Source organism: Gopherus evgoodei, chromosome 14 (assembly GCF_007399415.2).
Source record: "Gopherus evgoodei ecotype Sinaloan lineage chromosome 14, rGopEvg1_v1.p, whole genome shotgun sequence".
Classification (NCBI taxonomy): domain Eukaryota; kingdom Metazoa; phylum Chordata; order Testudines; family Testudinidae; genus Gopherus; species Gopherus evgoodei.
This window is the reverse complement of record NC_044335.1, coordinates 18,193,761-18,215,183: the sequence shown is the minus strand read 5'-3', so window position 1 is coordinate 18,215,183 and position 21,423 is coordinate 18,193,761. Positions and strand designations below refer to the sequence as shown.

The 21,423-nt window shown below is 44.8% G+C and overlaps 1 protein-coding gene across 4 annotated transcripts in view; it reads right to left on the bottom strand.

Annotated features, from left to right (window-relative positions):
• Window positions 1-21,423, bottom strand: part of PREX1 (phosphatidylinositol-3,4,5-trisphosphate dependent Rac exchange factor 1) — a 238,754-nt gene that overhangs the window by 105,371 nt on the left and 111,960 nt on the right. For all 4 annotated transcript variants that reach the window (XM_030533287.1, XM_030533286.1, XM_030533285.1 and 1 more), the window contains 2 exons: window positions 18,488-18,589; window positions 2,181-2,342 (listed from right to left, as the gene is read on the bottom strand). In XM_030533287.1, coding sequence (XP_030389147.1) covers window positions 2,181-2,342; window positions 18,488-18,589 — 264 coding nt within the window. The remainder of the gene's footprint in view (window positions 1-2,180; window positions 2,343-18,487; window positions 18,590-21,423) is intronic.

Sequence of the window (21,423 nt, the reverse complement as noted above, 5' to 3'; positions counted from 1 at the left end):
TGGAGAATGTCAGAAAAAAGCAATGACCACAGTGAAATTACCAATAAGAGGCCTGGGTTTTTGATGCAGGAATCACTGGGTGAAGTTCTATGGCCTGTGTTATGCAGAAAGTCAGATGAGGTGATCATAACGGTCCCTTCTGGCCTTAAAATCTATTAATTTTTCTACTTTTATTGGGCCCACCACTGAAAGAGTTTGATGCATTTCCTATCTGGTGCTGACACGTTTGCTCTTGCTCATACCAATTAGTGAGTCTGTTGTAAGGAACACAGTAGGGATGATTTCTGTGATGTGGTCAAGGATGGGGAAGGATTTCTTACCTTTCTGAGTGGGACTGGGCTGCAGGTAAAAATAGGTTACACCAAGTGGAACTGCAAATTAGAGCCAATTATAAAATAATTGATCTGCCTCAGCATTAACACATCTCTTACGATTTTGGCTGTTCTTTTAAGATGGGAATTTTGCTTCTTTGCACATATCAGATTTGGGGAACCCAAGGTATCACCATGTAATGATTACACAAGGAAAAAAGTCTAGATGGAGTGTCCCTAACTGATTACTATCTATATCTTCCATTGTTGTTTGCAGCATTGTTTCAGCCACGTTGGTGCCAGGATATTAGAGAGACAAGGTGGGTCCAATGAAAGATATTACCTCACCCACTTCATCTCTCCTCTACAGAACTGGCAGTATACAGTAAATTGAAACAGTGTATGAACTGGTTCTGTGCTAAACAAAAAGCCCCATGTAAAAGATTCTCCTTTTATAGCATCCTCTCTTGGCTCCCCGTTTTTTAACAAATCCAAGAATTCACCATGAATCAAGTGGAGACAACAGCCTGTTTGATGATGCTCTAATGCATAAATTATACTGCCCATGATTTAGCACTGTTCCCACTGAGAAATGAATGTGAGCAGAGTTCATCCTGGCGTATAGACCCTGCCCTCAAAGTGCAGATGTTTTCCTGTCCCTGACATAGTGTAGTGTAGTTTGGATATTGTTTTACATATGACATCATGGACACTCGCAGAGTCACCATCGAGGCGTCACAGTTCAAGACATGCCTCTTTCCTAACTGACCCCCAAATCACATCAACACTGTAAAGGTTTCAACTGCTTCTGGGAGTCTTGCTGTACTAAACTTTATCTGGCTTTGTTTGCTGAGCTTGCTAGCCAAAAACCACACAGCTGGATATCTGTGTTGCTCTCATGTCTTCAGCTGGATGCCAAGAACATCCTTCAGGGGGAAAACGAGCAAGGTTTAAAACAAACAAACAAAAAAAGCAGTCCTGGAGCACACCCAAAGGTCCGAACACAAAGAAGTTTACATGACCTCTGCAAAGATGTCATCAGAGAAGGAATCCTTAGCTGGCAGCACTCAGCCTGGATATTTTAAATGTCAGGCACACGAAACTCCTGATGCCAACCTCTCCATGAAGCCATTTCACACCACTAACTCCCTATGGTGAAGTAAAAATGAACTGTACAACTCCTTTGGGATTACAGCACTGCTAATCCCATGGCCTCAGCTAAAGACATCAAATTATAAAACTGACAAACTTTTTTGCATTAAATCTTTGCCAGAATTTACCACTGGATGGCTCCTTTCCAGACGGTCTTTTCCCCCAAATTTCTCATTCTCTCCCTCTCAATCTCTCTTTGTCCATTCTCTTCCCCAGCATCAACTAATAAATACTTCACTAGAATCCCTTCCCTGAGTTATCTACCAGCAGCAAATATAGACATAACAACCCTAGCTTGTCGTCGTTTTGGGGGGAGAGGGCAGAGGAGACAGAAAAATTTTATTAAGACAGGTGGGTTAACTTTGAAAGCTCCTGGGAAAACTCAAGACTTGTAGGAAGAGGAATTTAGAACACCTTTGATTTCAACCTCTAGCCTTCCATGTTCCTCAAGTAAGATCTATCAATTTCAAATTTAAATCCCTTGCAGTTTCCTTCTTTCATGCTACCATGTAGGCACAGCTCACACTCCCATAAAAAACACACTGAATTCTCAACTCATCAAAGTACCACCCACTCTTTTAAGTGCATTTATATACCACATAAGACATACAGAATCCCTGTATACAATGTGAGTCATTGCACTCCAGTCCTTTGCGTTATGCAGCGTAATTAACTGCCTACGGGGAGTTTAGCAGCCCCACTGATCTGCCACCATACCTCCCATCCTTCAATGTGCGACTGCAGCTGCTCAAGGGCTTCCAGCTTCTCCATCTGCCTCTTGGTCTCATTGATATTGGTACAGACAGTCTTCATCGCCTGCAATGCATTCTGGACTGCTTGGTGATCGGGATGCTTAGAAGGTGTCCTCTTACCTAGTTCCTAAAAAAGGAAAATTGTAAATATGTGAAAGGCCCAGTCACTAGCATGGGATTCAAGTGCAGTTGCATAAGAAAAGCACTCAGGAGCTTGTTCAATTGAAGAAAATTGTATGTGTGTTGCTGTAGCTGCTGGTCTCTGAAACGCTGTTGGTCAGTGCAAGGGTACTGTTATATTGCTACGTTGCTAAATAAGAGCAGGCATTGCATGCTGATAAATATGTTGTCAAGGCTGATTCCCCACTCTGGCACTCCGAGTGCAGAAGGTGGGGCCCACAAGGATTCTAAAAATTAATACTTGGCCACTCCAGGCTTGTATTAAACTCCTAAGGTTACAGCTTTTCTCTGACCTTGGATGGGTAGATGCTGCCACCACCCAAGTGAAGAACCCCTTTGAGAGCTCAGGAAGGCACACTTGGGAATTCCTCCTGTGGGGTACCCTCAAGCCCTTTCACAGTACTGAGGCTTGTGTTGACTTCCACAGCGTTGCACTGTGGGTAGCTATCCCACAGTTCCCGCAGTCTCTGCCACCCATTGGAATTCTGGGTTGAGATCCCAATGCCTGATGGGTCAAAAACATTGTCGTGTATGGTTCTGGGTACATGTCGTAAGGCCCCCCTCGGTGAGATGGGTCAGGGATGCCTAGGCAGATCTGGGTGCTCCTGGCAGACCTCAGTGAGGTCTGTCAGGGGCTCCTGGACATAAATGGGAGTGACTCCAGGTCATTCTCTTTTTAAGTTTTGTCTCCTGGAGATTCAGTCCTGCCTGCACTCATACTGCACTGTCTTCTGGCTAGCAGCCAGGAGACAACAATGGCTAGCAGTCATACTGCACTATCTGCTGCCAGCCTAAGATGTATAAGAGAGATGGAGTGGATCAAAACAAGAAAGAGACCAGATTTGTTTTGTATTCATTTGTATTCACTTGCTCCCCGTCCCTCCCTCCGTGAAATCAATGGCCGACAATCGTTTCGGTGAGGTCTGTTGGGGCACCTTGAAAAGTTTAATAGAGATTCAGTCCTATCTGGACTAGTGCAGGGAGGGATAGCTCAGTGGTTTGAGTACTGGTCTGCTAAACCCAGGGTTTTGAGCCCAATCCTTAAGGGGGCTATTCTGTGTAACAGTTGTGTGTGCTTCTCCTTGATGCGGACCCACCCCCTTTGTTGATTTTAATACCCGTAAGCCATGGCGTCAGTCAACCCTCTCTCAGCACTGCTGCAGGTCCCTGTTATAGCCTCTGTCCTTCATGCCCTTGGAGAATTTTTCAAATGTTTCAGCATTTCATCTTTTGGAACAGGGTTCTGATAGCATGGATTCATCTCCCCATACAGTGATCAGATTCCGTACCTCCTGTTTGGTCCATGCTGGAGCTCTTTTGCGATTCTGGGACTCCATCACAGTCACCTCTGCTGATGAGATCTACACTCACCTGCAGATTGCCACACTGCTCAAACAGGAAATGAGATTCAAAAATTCACGGGCCTTTTCCTGTCTACCTGGCCAGTGCATCTGAGTTGAGAGCGCTGTCCAGAGCAGTCACAATGAAGCAGTCTGGGATAGCTCCTGGAGGCCAATACCGTCAAATTGCGACCACATTACCCCAAACTACCCCAAATTCAACCTGGCAAGGTCGATTTCAGCGCTAATCCCCTTGTCAGGGGAGGAGTACAGAAATCGATTTTAAGAGCCCTTTAAGTCGAAAAAAATGGCTTCATCGTGTGGACAGGTGCAGGGCTAAATCGATGTAATGCTGCTAAATACGACTTAAACTCATACTGTAGACCAGGGCTAAGACGGATTTTATAGCTAACTGGCTGGCTAGGTCCATAAAAGGGAGCTCTCACCCTCTCTTCATTTATCACATATGTCAAAAGAGGAAAGACATACAAAACATGTTGTGCTGTGTCACGTGTTTGGTGCTAACAAGAACCATGCTCAAATGCATTAAATAATTACATAAAAATAATTTACTTCCTGCTGCACATATGCAAATAGGTATGTTCTAACGATAGCCTTTTCTATGGTGCTGATCTTGTTCCCACTGAAGTCAGTGGTGCACCTCCCGTGGTGTAAGATAAGGACCTATAATCCAGATCTTCAAAACAGCTCAGCCCTCAGCAGCCTATAGAAGCTGCATTTTTTTGAAAACCTAGCCCTGTACGTGTAGATAATAGGGGTATCCACATGTGCAATACTATAAATAACAGTGATAGTAACACTTTGGAAATCCCGGGTTGAAAGGCATTGTACAAGAACACAGCTTTAATTAATCCTTCCAACATTTCCGGGTGGCAGATGTTCATTATACCATAGGGGAATTCAAGGCACAGAAAATTAAGTGACTTTACCAATGGTCATAGAGCCAGCCGGTGGCACAACCAAAAAGTCCTGACTCTCATACCATTGCTATAACTCTTAGACAATCTCTAATGAGCCAAAGGCCTTAGTGGCCCCCGGACAAGCATACAGTGATCACAGACAGGTCCCAGAAAGGAAAACCCTATCAAACAATCTCGGGTGCCCAGATAACAGCAAGACCTCAGCTGTTCTTCTCTGGATGAAGTGTAGTCGATGGGCGTGTGTTGTCTGGACTGATTAACATAAATATGAACAAACTGTCACCTGTGAAGAATTCCTAAGAGACTCCAGCTCACATGGTTCAGATCAGAGTACTCCAGCTAGCCACTGCCTGCTGGGGCAGAGCCATGGGAATACTTTGGAACCTGACGATAATCACCAATGCTGAGGGTTTGGCAAATAGCGTAACCACTGTCAACCCATAATTTATCATTTTTCAGACCAATATTATTGTATTGCCAGCCTCAATTGGATAAAAGAGCCATTCAAAAAACCTTAGTGAGATCCACTGTTTCCTCTTGATACATAATATGGTGTTTAAGAGCCACATTTTTAGCCCAGCTGAAATATTTCACGTTCTCTCAATATTCTTTTTCTTTTTAACATGATGTTGGTTGTTTTTAAGTTCTGTGACTGAATGGCAAACTGCTACTGAGCTGCCTCATTCCACATTTCCAGAAAGGGTGCTGGAGTGAGCTTACGTGCAGCAGGGCAGGCTGCAAACAGAGCTAAGAACGGTCACTTCAGGACTACAACACTCAGACTGATGGTTTTCCCTGGGTTCCCTGCTTCTTCACAGATTTCTTGTATGACCCAGGGCAAGTCACATAAGGTACATCTACACTGCAAAAAACAGAGCAGTGAGTCTCAGAGCCCAGGTCAGCTGACTCAGGCTCACAGAGCTCATGCTGCTGGGCTAAAAACAGCAATGCTGATGTTCCCTTCTAGGCTCTGGAACCTGGTGAGGGAGCTGGGTCTCAAAGCCCTGGCGCCAGTCCAAGCAGGAGCATCTACACTGCTTTTTTTAGCCCAGTAGCACAAGCCCCGTGAGGGCTGGTTGGTTTGTTTGTTGGTTTTTAGACATACCTTTAGTCTTTTCTGTGCCTAAGATCCCCATTTTACAGACAGGGAAAACAGCACTCTCTACTCCGCAGGGCTATTGTGAGGAAAAATATATTAAAGAGTATGAGGCATATGGATACATGGTAAGGGGGGCCATATAAGTATCTACAACAGAATATGGAAGTTTATGAGTCAATATTTGGAGATGTTTACAAGATTTGGACAACTGCGCATGAAAGAAAAGAATAAAAGAAGGGGCATAATGTCAAGATTTAAAAAAAGATTCTCAAAAACTGTTTAAGGATTTAATAACAACATTATAAAGCAGGAGGCTGGGATTCAGGAAGTCTGGCTTCCCATTTCTCTCTTTGCCCAAAAATTCCCCATGTGACCACAGGCAAATGACTTAACCCATGTGCCCAGTTTTCACCTGCGGTTAAATGAAGATAATAGTATCTATCTTACATGGGGTGCTGAGAGGCTTAATTCATTGATTTCTGTGAAACTGTTTAAGAGCCAATGCTATAGAAGTGCAAAGTACTGTCATTACTTATTTATTAACTAATCAGTTTTGTGTAACCTTTTAAAATGAAATCCACATCTTGAGGCTAAACTACTGTTCTCATGAGAATCATGATGAATCGGTATTGCATTTTCTGGGCTCTCTCTCACTCTCACATGTTGGGTGCTGTACAATGAGACTGTTCATCTTTGTACAGTAGAAGGTAAATTTACAGGGCTATACAGATTTGCAATAATAATTAACCATCAAATTCAAACTGATAGTTTTAAAGAACAAAGTCCGAAATTTCATTCCCTTGGATTATTTTTTTCAGTTTATCAAACCCCGTATGGCCCTTTTGCCAGGGCCTCTTTTTGCATCATGTATGGAATGAGCTATTTTGAGAACTTACACTTAGCTACAAATAAATGTTCCTTCCTGAAAACTATAAGTGCTGATTGATAATGGGAGTTGTCAGGTGGGTGATGGAGCAGAAGCGTATTGTGCTGACAACCGGGAGTCCCATTAGGGGAGCAGAGTTAATTATCCTAGGCTCTAGGGTGATTTCCAGACTGGGTAACATATGCAACAGGGAAATGAGCTGGCTCCTCAGCTTTCATCCTGCCCTATAACTGTCAATCCAAAATCACAGAAGGAGATCCCATGAGAGGGCTGTTCTCACTCCCTACGGGCTCTGGGTAAAGCAGAAGATGAGTGTTCAAAAAGAAAGGAGAGGATAATATGGACATACATTACAGTCATCTGTCTCAACCTCACATATTCAAAGGGGTGCATGACATTTTTGCTGCATGACTCCCATTAAAATCAATAAAAGGTGTTTTCAGTCCCAGGTGCTGCTTTGGAAATGTATGTGTATATATTAGTGCTGTCTATATAGCTAGCCCTTCTGAAATACCGTTGAGAGGTGGAGAAAATGGCCCTCCACTCCCATCACACTAAACAGAAACAGGAATTCATCTTCTTCTAATAGAACGCCTGCCTGTGTGCTAGATCAATCTCCACAGCCATATAGGTCAAAAGGAATGGCTTGCCACAGACTGACTGAAAGGCAGCTCCCACTCAAGCTTGGCACAGAGCTGAAGAGCCTCATGAGCCTGTGCTCTGAGATACCTCTCCCCTGGAAGGGCAGTGCCTAGGACTTCTGAAAAGCAGCTAGGTGCTTCTTTATTTTGGCAATAGATTTATGAATGCGCAGCGTAAATGCTGAGAGTGTTTGCCAGCATGTTGAAAAGCACTCAAGCGACAGTGACCAGATGTCTGACCATGGGTAGGACTGTCCTACTCTCCATATATGTTTTGCCTGGCCTTAGTCAGGATTGCCAAATGCCCTGCGTATTATCATTTATGCACTATTGGCCTTGCATTGGGAAAGTAAGGCTGCTGCTTGCAATAAGCATGCAGTCACATAGGAGACCTTAAATAAATACACAAAATACACCAACTTTCCCCCAAACGTGCCTTCATTGGGGAACTGCAAAGCCTGAGATTTTCCAACCGCCACTGTTGTCTGAGTCACAAACCTTGGGTTTCTGTCTTCCATATGAAAAGTAATTATTATTTCAAATGCTTTATTTTAATTTAAATTAAGAGAAGACCCTCTCCCCTCTTTAAGGGAATTGAGATGACAGAGAGGACTGTCTCCCTTGGGTCTGTCAGGATGGGCCCTCTCTCACACTCCTCCATTATACTCCAACATCACTTTCACAGTTGCACGGTCCTACAGACATGCCACCCATAGCATCCCACCATGTTCTGACTGCACGGCAGCGGAGACTGAAAACTGCTTTAAAACTCAGTGAGGAAACAATGATGGGCCACTCCATGCATTTACTGAACTGTAAATGTGAGCTAGTACATGCAACAAATGTTAGATATCTAAATAAACAAAACAATGAATTTTGCTTGTGGCGCCTTATAGGCTAACAGACATTTTAGTCTATAAGGTGCCACAAGACTCTTTGCTGCTTTTACAGATCCAGACTAACACGGCTACCCCTCTGATACTTAATTTTGCTTGTGGTGCATGGGTATAATCTCCTTCCTCCATGCACTATGCTTGAAAACCACCTCTCCAAAAGAGTTAGGGTCTGATCAGACGCTCATTGAAATCTGTTTAATAAACTTCCATGAATTCAATGCAAGCAGGACTGGATCCTAATGTAACTGAAATCAAACCTATTTTGCTGCACATATGCACCACTTCATTTGGAAATGACAATCTGTGTGCTTAATTTTGGAAGAAACAACATAAAAGCGCCATGTCAACAGGTGCATCTGCAACATCTGTACTTTGATTCTAAAAGCTTATTTTTGCTTGTGATTTCCATGCAAACATATCTGAGCTTAAGTAGGGTTGCCAGAAGTCCGGCAAAAGGCCGTTAAAAATCCAGTTAGAGTGACCAGATGTCCCGATAAAATCGGGACCATCCCGATATGTAGGTGTTTGTCCTCTGTCCCGACTGACCTTTGTCTTGATATTTCATGGTAGTCTTTTTTTTTTTTTTTTGCTCCGCTGGCGCCCCCTCCCCACCATGTGTCCCGATATTTTCTTCCTCTCATCTGGTCACCCTAAATCCAGTTGGAGGCACAGCGGTGCTAAAGCAGGCTCCCTGCAGCTCCCAGAAACAGCAGCATGTCCCCCCTCTGGCTCCTATGCACCATCCCAGGCGCCAGCTCTGCAGCTCCCATTGGCCAGGAACCTCATAGGAGCTGGAAGTTGGGCATGCTGCTGCTTCAGGGAGCTGCTTGAGGTAAGTGCTGCCTGGAGCATGCACCCCTGACCCCCCCTGCACCCCAACCCTCTGCCCAAGCCCTGATCCCCCTCCCTCCCTCCAAATCCCTTGATCCCAGCCCGGAGCACCCTCCTGCACCCCAAACCCCTCATCCCCGGCCTCACACCAGAGCCTGTAACCCCAGCCAGAGCCCTCACCCCCCACACCCCAACCTCCTGCCCCAGCCCAGAGCCCCCTCACACACTCTGAACCCCTCAGCTCCAGCCTCGAGCCCCTTCCTGCACCCCAAATCACTCATCCCCGGCTCCACACCAGAGCCCATACCCCCAGCCGGAGCGCTCACCCCCCTCCCACACACACCACAACCCCCTGACCCAGCCCGGTGAAAACGAGCAAGTGAGTGAGGGTGGGGAGAGCGAGCAACAGCGGGAGGGGGGATGGAGTAAGATGGGGCGGGGCCTCAGAGAAGGGGTGGGGCAGGGGGCAAGGGTGTTCAGGTTTTGTGCGAGTAGAAAGTTGGCAACCCTAAGCCTAAGAAATGTGCACACAGGAAAAGCCCATGCTGCCCAGCACACATTTTCTTTTGAATTGTACATTCTTTCTATGCAATTGTACTCTCTGAATATTTTTCAGATGCTCAATGCAGCATTTTGCCACAGAAAAAAGAGCTCTATGCCTGACAAGCAGAGATGCCAATCATAGATTATGCAACACAGCAAAGGGATTTCCAACTTAAGTCAAGTATTTCAGTCATGAATGCAGGTCACAAAGCTCAAAGCTAAAAGATTTGCAAACATCCGACAGAATCCAAGTGTAAAAACTGAATCACTTGGGATGAAAAACATAACACCAGGGAGCAGAAAAAAAGCATGTGCTGCTAATTGTGCATGCCCCATAAACTTACAACTAAAACAGGGTGGAAAGGACTCAGTGTAATGTGCGTTATAAAGGAAGGTACAAACACTGAAGGGAAGAACAATGCAGATTATTTAGACAGAGGAAGCAAGAGGTTTTTCAAATACAAACCCAGCTGTAACATTTCCGAGCACAAAGGATGTTATTCGGCTAAACTGGTTTTTTTTTTTTAAGACTCTGCCAGCCTTTTCCCCACCACCCTCAAAATGATTCTCTCTAGTCTAGTTGTATACTGTAAACTGATGGCTGAGCACATACTTTGCAATTGAAAATTACAAGTAGCCACATAAAAATACTTCGATGCTTCCTCCGCCAGACCTTCTAGAACACACACATTTATGACCATACACTACATTTTTCACACTGGAATGTTTAAGCTGCACATTCATTGAGGATGCAAATCGTGGCCTGCCGGGGTGCCTAGATTTGCACAACTAGTGTCCATGGAAAATCTAGCTTTAGGTGGGAATCCTGTGGGCTACATATTGAAATGCTTAGGGTAACAGATAAAGATAACAAAGACATCAGATTTCCTGTTCTAATCTACTTGGAAAGGATCATTAATAAATAGTTCAGCTCCAAACTGTATTTTTGCAACAAAACCTAATATGAATGGAAATGATTCCATGATTTTAATATTTATGTGATTGCGTATGATTTTCCTTAAAGTAACTGGAATAATAATAATAATATTGCACTCTGTCAACTTGAAATTTAGTCTTTTTTTTAAGTTAAAAGTCACTTCAGGTTGTATTTCTGTCCCTGAGTCTGCCTGCTAATTTATGTGATTTTATAATCCTATTTTTTAAATGTATTTTCTCCCCTTCTGCTCTGTGAAAGACTCTCACAAATGGTGGGAGAAACAACAACACTGATTATACGCAAAATGCTGTAAAATCCACAAAGTGAACAATCATTAACCATGAGAAGCAATTTTTCTCTTTTTCTTTAATAGGAATCTTAGCTATCACTTGTGAAAATAGCGGATAAAAATTATTTCATGCATAGGTGGGATTCTTAAATAGAACAGCATCCCTGAGCAGCAGTATATCATTCACTTATGAATATATTTTTAAAATTTCAATTCATTCTGGATAGGGGAATTAATTTAAACATTTGGTGCAATGTTATGAACCCAAATACAACCCCATTGTTTCCCCAGAGTGGGAAAGTTAGATGGTAACACATGAAATGATGGCTAATTAGAGGTGTCCTGTCTTTTAAACAGCTCTGAGGGGAATAGAGGGGAAGTTAGCAGTTTTCCATCCCACTTTATATCTGCATGATTGGCCTCATTATTCTCCATTTCAAAATTCAGACACCATATTCATTAGGGTTTACATATGCCTCATTGTTCTGCTTTAGCTTTCAAATGGATTCTGAATCTAACAGCTCAGCTTTTGCCTCCAGGTCCTTCTTTCCCTCTCAGGACCTAGGACTCTCCCATCACATGAGGCAACACATAATTACTACTCTGGATTTTCTGTATAGATGCATATCATGGGGTATGTCAGAAAAAATAGACTGGAACTTGAATGTAAATATCTGGCTGGGTACTTAGTAACTCCTAAACAGAATATGCATAAAACAGGAATAGGCATAAAACAGGAAACATTCATAACCTCTGTGACATGCCTTCGGAGATCAGATGATTCCAGGGATGTAGTTATCATGTCCTATACATTCCTGATATGGTATGAGAGGAGGGTGAATGCCTCTAATCCCACCCCCTAAGGCTATGATTTACTCATGGTCACTACTTCCCCAGGTTCTCTTTTCATTGATATAAATGCACTTTTTTATGGGGGAATGGCTATTTTTGTGCTGGGATTAGCTAGCACAAGAGCTGCTTCTACTCCTAAGCAGGGCCGCCCAGAGGATTCAGGGGGCCTGGGGTCTTCGGCGGCAGTGGTCCTTCAGTGGCGGGTCCCAGGGCGAAAGGACCCCCCGCCGCGGGTCTTCAGGACACTTCGGCGGCGGGTCCCGGAGCAGAAAGACCCCCTGCTCTAGGGGCCCCAAAAAACTCTCGTGAGGGCCCTTGAGGGGGCTGGGACAAATTGCCTCACTTGCCACCACCCCCATGAGTGGCCCTGCTCCTAAGGAATGCAGTAGTTCCCACTAATTAATGTAGAGTCAAAGGCCTGTTATCAGCCAGACAGAGTGCTCTTTAATACAGATCTTCTACTAATATTTACTCAGTGAGATTTCCAGCTGACACATCAATGCTGGACTCTACCTCATTGGTAGAGTGTGCACTACCAAGGTCTGTGGTGTGGATCTTTGTTTCTTCTCCTCTTAAAGGATCAGAATGCTTGCCATAGACAGCACTTTTCTCCCTGTTTAATTTAAGCCTTCACTGAGCCCAATCCCATGCTTAAAAGGTGATACCTGCTATTTCGTGTACATGATGAAACTCATTGTCAACAGACAGATGAATAGTGGGATATTCTAAATGCGAGCCTCCCAAATACAGACTCTAAATCCTTTGTCAAAATGCAGCACCAACAAGAAAGAGAAGAATATAAAGTAAGTTTAGAAAGACTTTATATTGAAGATCATTAATGTGTAAGCCAACAAAGTCTGTGCTTACTCCCTTATACACTAGAGATGTTAGGCAAAAGCAGTACTGGGAGGAAGGGGGCCATTAATAGTAGTATCAGAATTGTTCCACCTTTTCACAGAAGCTGGAAAACAGTGTTGAGGTTTGAGCCCCGTTCCATACCTGGGACAGGCAAACTGGGGAGAGTTCAAAAGAAAAGCAACACAAACATTAAAAAACTGCTCACATTAGTCAGAGCTGCTGCAATTGATGGACAAACTAGGAAAATGTAAATTATCATTAAAATAGCAACAATCATCAACATTTGAATTCATTTTTTCATCTCCATTTCCCTCATGCGTTGGTTCAACATCAAGTGGCTTCATCAGATGAGAAACTATAGGAGGCTCCACCACTAGATATCATACCACATACAGAGAATCACAGAAAATATTGGAGATACCTGCTTACTTATTATTTCCATAGCATCTTATCAACACTAACTACTTACCTATAGCCAAGTATCTCAGGAGATGCTCAGCATCTTCAGTGGTTTTATTTTCCCATTCTTATGAAAACATCTACAGCACCTTACACCTAAGGCGCTTAAAGCTATTTGCAAATAACTTATTAACTTCACAGCACCCCCAATGATAAAGATGGTACAACTGAAAAAAGAACCCAGAAGTCCTGATTCCCAATTTGTAAATCTAATCAGAAGACAAAAATGCCTCTCAGACTAATGAGAGGACAGAATATTGGGTTAAACCTGACCATACCAAGATCATGTCTAGGTTATCTGAAAATCCTGAAATTCATAAGCTCTTGTTAAAGACAAAGTAAAAGAGACAGGAGGAATAACTCCTGACCTATGATTTTGCTAATCAGTAGGAATATATTTGTGTCAGAATGCCCCCAGAGTAAGAGAAAACAGAGCCCAATCCCCAGCCACTGCAGTTCAGTAGCTTTCATTTTATTTGGAAGTTGCACTGTTTTAACACCAACTTTATTGCTGGGTTTGGAGAGTTGGTTTCACTCAGTCAGCTTTTTTATAATCACTCAAAGTTCTTTCCCAGTTATTTCCAAGTTTGAAACACTCATGTCTACTTCTGAGGAACTGGTATTAAAACTTTCCATTTTTATTTTATTTTATTTTTTCTCAGTAGCATTAACTAAGATTTGGAAGGCACACAATGTACCCATCATGAACTCATCCCTCTGAGAAACTATCAACATGTGTAGCTTCTGAAGATTAAGGACATTTTCTGAGCTGAAAGATATTTCCACTAATGACATAGACTCTCTTGATGAGGCTGATGTGTTGCACGGACAGAAGCTGGATTTCCTTCAGCATTTTCCAGTAGATCTATTTCATGTCCATGAAACTTAAAGAAATGAACAGTGATTTAACTGGGATGTGAAAGGAACCCCATAAAGTAATGACATGCTACAAAATAAGAATTTCCACCCAGTACTTCTTTCCCGATAATGCCTTACAGTGCACTCTACTACTGTTTCATAAGTAGATTTAATACCGGTGAGGAGTTCTAGACTGGCAACACTGATGTCCTCTATCCAGAAGTAAGGCATAGCAGGGGCATCAACAGTGCACGCTTAACCCCATTCTTCCAGTGTGCTTTCATACTGACTTGGAGGGACTATTTCTAGGTAGGAGAGGCTAATTCGGTCTCAAGGCCTAGTCAGTATTTAGTCTGTCTTCAAAGAATGGAGATTAGTGCCAACTAGAACTTTTATCACATACATACCTGAGTATGAGGGAGGGAATTGAAACCACCAGACCATTTCAAAAAAGACCAATAAATGTTCTGTGTCACCTTATTGACTAACAGACATATTGGAGAATAAGCTTCAATGGGTAAATACCCACTTCGTCAGATGCACATATCTGACGAAGTTGGTATTCACCCACAAAAGCTTATGCTCCAATATGTCTGTTAGTCTACAAGGTGCCACAGGACTTTGTCGCTTTTTACAGATCCAGACTAACATGGCTACCCCTCTGATACTTGACACCAATAAATGGTCATCAGATAATAATGACTTGGGTTGTAGCTGAGCTGGGTTAGATTTGAACCTCTGGCTTAGAGGCATTTATTCAAACATCTTTTCCCTTTTCTCCATTTATAAAGCAACACATTCTTTATTAAAGCAAAGCAGGAGAAACTGGCCCTATTGAAATTCCATTCATAGGCACTGCCATTTCTTGGCATAGAACCCATCACTAGCACTCAATGCCTTGCACCAAAAGCTACGAAAGAGAACAGAAACAGAAGTCAGAGGGTGACCAGATGTCCCGTTTTTATCAGGACAGTCCCATTTTTTGGGACTTTTTCTTATATAGGTGCCTATTACCCACCCCCCCCCCGTCCTGTTTTTTCACAGTTGCTATCTGGTCACCCTAGTCAGAGGGTGCCAAAATTCCATCATATCATTAGAACTCCTATCTGACAATCAAAAATGTCTGTCTCTATCTGAGATGTTTCCATAGCAACTATGTTCATGGTATTTAAATAATGGCACATATCGCATCTGTCTTTGAATGAAGGCACTGAGGTTTCAGGATTCGCTTTAATATTTGCAGAATATGCTGTTCTAATATATTGATGGGCTTTTAAAATAGAACAGAGACTTCTATTTGCATGTCATTAACTTGCAGCCAATGGGAAAGTATCTGCATAGATCAACACAGACTGGTAGAAATCCACATTAAAGTATCATATTTTCCAAAGACTTAAGAATTCACCAATCCTCTCAGCACAGGCTGACTCAGCAGGCGAGACTTAGCGGACATGAATGGAAAAGCAGAAGGCACTAAACTGTCTGAAAGAAACTCCAAGTATGTGGTCTGAGTGAAAGAAAAAGTCAAGGGGTGAGGGGAAGGCAGCAGGACAAATCTAGGCATAGAAAACCAATGGCCTTCTAGAAGCAATATCTTTCATTCTCTTTTAGGGCTCAATTCTCTGCTATGCCCAGCTTCCACTAGGTGCAGTAGAGGAAATCCCTGATTCTCTGACTCACCCTGGTCACAGGTGAAAAGAGCCCAGAGACCACTCCCTGGTTGGGGATAGTTAGAGGGTATCATGCACTAGCCACTTTGGTCATCCACATCCAGCATGTCCTCAACATGCCCACCTGGCTATGCAAAGGCAGGTGTAGGAGCCACCTCCACAGGCACTGCACCCGCTGAGGACTCCCCCATACAGGCAACCTGCAGGAACTTTCCTGAGCTGTGCAAAGAGAGTGGAACAGGAGCAAGAATCCGGTCACTACTCTCCTGTGTGTGGCCAGTGTTTTCAATCCTTTGGAAACTCCAGAGAATCCAAGGAACCTCAGATTTTCAGCCTCCACCACTCTGATAAACACAGCTGGGAGCCACTAAAGCAACCAGCCACAATGTGGAAGCAAGGAAGCATAAATATTACTAAGGTCCTTGAACAGGAATGCAAAGCAATCGCATTTTTAGATCCCCACTTCCTCTGGCCTGTTTACCCTATCAGATACCACCGCAGCCGTCTTTCTATGCACAGTAATGTTGCTCACAGTCCCAGTGTAAATTCAAAGACTGAACAGACACCCAGTCCTCCCCAAACTATCTCACATAAACAAATGTATATATTGCAGGAGCTGAGATACCATTCAACCCAGGCTTCACAAGGTCTAGATGTGACCAGTCTTATGTCCAAAGAGACACCAGAGCTGTAGGACAAAGACTATTGTCATCTCCCAACTATTGTTAACAGTAAGGAAGAACGTATCAGAGGGGTAGCCGTGTTAGTCTGTATTCACAAAACAATGAGGAGGCTGGACTTCTCTTGTTTTAGTAAGGAAGAAATGTTCATAGCAGTCTCCATTGGCCTCCATTTCTGCATTTATGCTCACACTCTCTTGTGTATGCAAACCCAATGTGAACTCAGCCCGCACTTGGTTTGCACACAAAACAGGTTCCGTGTGTGTAAATCCTAACAGTTATGCCCACAAATGACAGTGTGTGAAAACCAGAATGTACATGTGATTGGGAGTATGCAAAGTTGCACAAGCACAAATGGAAGGCATGTTTGAAACATTTGACAAAGTGCCTGGGGGAGGGAGAGGGGCGAATTAGAGAAAATGCGATAGGATCAAATAAACAAACAGTGGTTTAATAAAAGGAGAAAAAAGGCATGGAGTCCACACCTAGGTAGTGATAGTTTTCACACATTGGAACATATATTTTCATACGTCACTCCCCACAAAGGGACCTTTCTTTAGAGATGGAAGGCAGTTGCTTCTTTTATTTTTTGTATTAATAAATGAATGTGATTCTAGTAGAAGGCATAAGACCAGCAGCCCAGGAGACTGATGACTTCTGCTTTAACCACAAAACAGGTACAACATGGGCAGCGCAAATTCTCCCATGCTGGATGGCTTTGCCTATGTGCCTCAGTCCTGACCCAGAGGGGTCACTGCTGGGGATGAGAAGTAAGTTCAGTCCTCATTGCCCAGGGGTTCTTTAGCTCATCTGCTGAGATTGCCAACAAGGAGGCCAATTGGTGCTAACAGCAGGGGTGGTTTTTGCAATGTTACCTGTCAATTGGGAACTGAGCTGAGACAACTGAACACATCTCAGACAAGCTGCCAAACAACAAGAGGTTGTAATCCCTCTAGATGTGTAGATTCAAACCAGTGACCTAGAAATGAAAAGCTTGGTAGCCCATTAGTCATTCCCTGAGCCATCCAACACCCCCAGAATAAGGGTATAACTGTGTTTGAACACAGCTTTCCAGGAAGTGGCTAAAATAGCACTCAGAGGGGTAGTCATGTTAGCCTGTGGCCATGGCTACACTAGAGAGTTGCAGCACTGGTGAGGGGGTTACAGCGCTGCAACTTAGGATGTGGCCACACTTGCAAAGCACGGCCAGCGCTGCAACTCCCTGGTTGCAGCGCTGGCTGTACACCCGGTCGTGCCACGGGTGTAGCGATTCCAGCGCTGGTGATCCAGCACTGGTCAGCAAGTGTGGACCCCACCAGCGCTTTTATTGACCTCCAGGGTATAAGGAGGTATCCCAGAATTCCTGTCCACAACAAACCGGAAGAAAGGGGGAGCTCGGAGTTCAGCCAAACTGCTTATTTAAAAAACAAACACAGCTCCTGTTTGCTGAGCGAGCGGAGGCAGGCAGGGGAATTACTTTGGAATGTTCACAGCTGTTTGCTTGAAGAGAGAAACAGCACGCTCACACGGCGGGGGGGGGAGGGGGAAGTCCATGTTGAGCAGATGCTTATCTGATCTGACGGCTATTTAGGAGTGCATAATTTGCATTTAGTGAGAGAGGGGTGGGGGAAGGGGTCAGAACTTTTAAAATGATTGAAGGTAGGCACTGTGTGTCTTCCAGTCCTTAGAACTTGCAAGGCAGGGAGCTGAGAACAGTGTCAGCTCCAAAAATCCACTCTCTCTGTCTCCCTCACGCTCCCTGTCACATTCCACCCCACCCCCCTCTTTTCAAAAGCACGTTGCAGCCACTTGAATGCTGGGATAGCTGCCCACAATGCACCACTCCCAACAGCGCTGCAAGTGCTGCAAATGTGGCCACACTGCAGCGCTGGTAGCTGTCAGTGTGGCCACACTGCAGCGCTGGCCCTACACAGCTGTACGAACACAGCTGTAACTACCAGCGCTGCAGAACTGTAAGTGTAGCCATGGCCTGTATCAGCAAAAACAACAAAGAGTCCTTGTGGCAACTTTGCACTGACTCTTCTGAGTAAGCATAAGGGACTCTCAAGCAGAACGGCATTACAGTGTCAGTGCATCTCCTTTTCATCTACCCAAACCACTGCAGTAACAACCCGTCTGTTAGCCTCGAGCCAGCCTTTGACTACACCTACAAAAGTCATTCATGCACATCGGGTGGAAGTTAACTTTTAGATATGCAAACTGGGAGGGCAGAAGTGAGAGCACAAGAGCCAGGGCTGGAAGCAACCCAGGAACAAAGCAGCCAGTTGGGGAAATTCTATTCTAAATGGTACCTTTAAGAGAAGTGGATATTTGCAAATTCTCTGAATTGGTGTCAGCAGATAACCCTCTAGTGGAATGTCTGTCGTCTTTCTGCCTCCCAAAAGCATGCAGCTCTGTAAACAGAAAGGAAAAGAAACATCATCATTGATACAAAACTCCTATACTCTCTTGGATAATGACTTTTATAGTTCCATAGCACTGTTCACACATTCGGATCCCAAACTATATTGTACAAGAAAGAGAATCACTTCATCACCATTGAAAAGGAGCCACTCCCTGACAGGCAGCAACTGTTTTTCTGCTGCTGTAACCAGGGCCAGTGCAAGGAAGTTTCGCGCCCTAGGCAAAACTTCCAGGCGCGAAACTTCCACCTTGTGCCCCTCGCCCACCTCCAGCCCTGTGGCAGCTCCGCTCCCCCCTCTGCCCTGAGGTCCTCCCCCTCCCCCGCGGCAGCTCCCCCCTTGCCCTGAGGCACCCCTGCCCACAGCAGTTCCCCCCCTCCGGGGAGCTGTGCAGCACCTCCCCACCCCAGCTCACCTCTGCTCCACATCCTCCCCGAGCACGCCGCCCCCGCTCTAATTCTCCTCCCAGTCTTGAGGTGCCAAACAGCTGATTGGCGCCGCAAGCCTGGGAGGCAGGAGAAGTAGAGCAGCGACCGTGCACTCGAGGAGGAACTGCTGTAAAAAAAAATTGGGGGCACCGCTTTTTGGCGCCCCCAAATCTTGGCACCCTAGGCAACCACCTAGTTCGCCTTAATGGCAGCACTGGCTCTGGCTGTAACACTCTAGTGCATTTCAGAAGAAGAAATGAAGAAGAATGCTGCACCCTATGAACACTGCATGCACAAATCCAAGGAGACGCAATGTCATTCCCAAACAGTGGTCAAGAGTTGCTGGAGGAATTCTGATAAATTATGAGGACAAGTCAGAGCTGCGGGCCAGTCAATTGTAAATTGTATTGTGGTAGTGCCTAAGAGCCCCAGGCATGGACTAGGACCCCACTGTGCTAAGTGCTCTACAAACACAGAATGAAAAATTGTTCCTGACCCAAAAGAAACAATAATACTAATAGCAACTAAGTGGGCATGAATCCTGCATAACAGGTCCCATCAGCCCTCTGCAATTATGTTCTTTTTATTTTTTTTCTTCCACATTTTATATCCTTTATTCCAGAGGTGGGCAAACTATGGCCCGCGGGCCACCCGCGTGACGGTCCTGCCTGGCCCTTCAGCTCCCATCCGGGGAGGCTAGCCTCCGCCCCCGCAGCCTCAGCTCGCTGTGCCACCAGTGCTCTGGCCGGTGGGGCTGCGAGCTCCTGCTGGGCAGTGCAGCTGTGAGAGCCGCAGGTGTAGTGTATTCAATTGCTCTCCATGGGAACGTGCTACTTACGGAGCACCAGGACTGGCAGCCATTAGTACATCGTAAGTAGCACATTCCTACAGGGAGCACTACACCAAGGTAGGCAAGGCTGTGCCTCCTCAAACAGCCTGCCCCCCCATCTGCCCCCTCCCACCTCCCATCCCCTGACTGCCCCCTCAGAACTCCCAACCCATTCAACCCCCCTGCTCCTTGTCCCCTGACTGCCCCCTCCCGGGACCCCCCTCCCCTAACCGCCCCCTGGGACCTCATCCCCCTATCCAGCCCCCCCTGCTCCCTATCTCCTGACTGCCCCAACCCCTATCCACACCCCCACAGGCCCCCCGGGACTCCCACTCCTATCCAACTGCCCCCTGCTCCCTGTCCTCTGATTGCCACCTGGGACCCTCTGCCCCTTATCCAATCCCCCCACTCCCCGCCCCCTTACCATGCCACTCAGAGCACCAGGACTGGCAGCTGTAAGTAGCACATTCCTGTGGGAAGCAATTTAATATATTACACTGGCCCTCCATACAGTTTTGGAACCCCGATGTGGCCCTCAGGCCAAAAAGTTTGCCTACCCCTGCTTTATCCAGTATTTTCCTTTTTGGTGTTGGAGCCCAGCTCCTTCTGAAAAAGAAGAATCAGTCTTCACTTCCTAAAACTACGTGCTCAGTTGGAGCACTGACAACATCGGGCAAACCCCCGACATGCAAGTCATGCTGAAACTCAGTAGATGGAATGTGAAAGGATGGGAAATGCTCCATGAAGATGCTGCTAACTGTGGCGGGAGATTTATGTGTGCAAGTGCTGATGACACAAAGGAGGGAGTTAGATGCTCGAAGCTCTCTAGGAATCACTAGGAGATGAGCCATTATGGGTAAAGACGGTAGTGTGGAGTTCTTAATCCAAAGATAAACATTATACTGCCTGAGATTCAGAAAATGACAAAATGCGAAGGGAAAAATGTGCAATCAACAAAAGGAACCCAAGTAGCTCATTACTCTCATTACTCGATAGTCCTGCTGAACTTAATGTGACCTCTCATGTGAGTTAGTGCTCACCTATATAAGGCTTCCACCATTGCCCCCCAAGGATATCGAACCCAACAGGCTAAAATAAGATGCACTCATTAGGAACAGTATAATAAAGTTATGTCCAAAGTTTGAGCTGCAGGAAATCAAAGTCCATTGCATCCATAGACAATCTCATTGCCTAATCATCATGTCTGAACCCATCGTTTGGTTCCAGAGTATGTTTTGTTTATCCTATATGACATGATGGTTAAGCTATGAGACTGTCTATGGGATGCAAAGGACTTTGATTTCCTGCAGCTCAAACCTTGGACATAACTTTATTATACTGCTCCTAATGAGTGCAGCTTATTTTAGCCTGCAGTTTCCAAACAGAAAAGGGTACATGGGCATGTCTGTACCCAGGATAGGGCAAACCCACCCAGTTTTGGTTAGACATTGTTAATGAAAGGAACCATATAAACACTCCACAAACTATACACTCAGTATAGTTATTGCTAATACAAGAAGTAAGAAAAGTAAATCCAAACCCAACCAAGTCCAGGTAAAAGGGTCAGA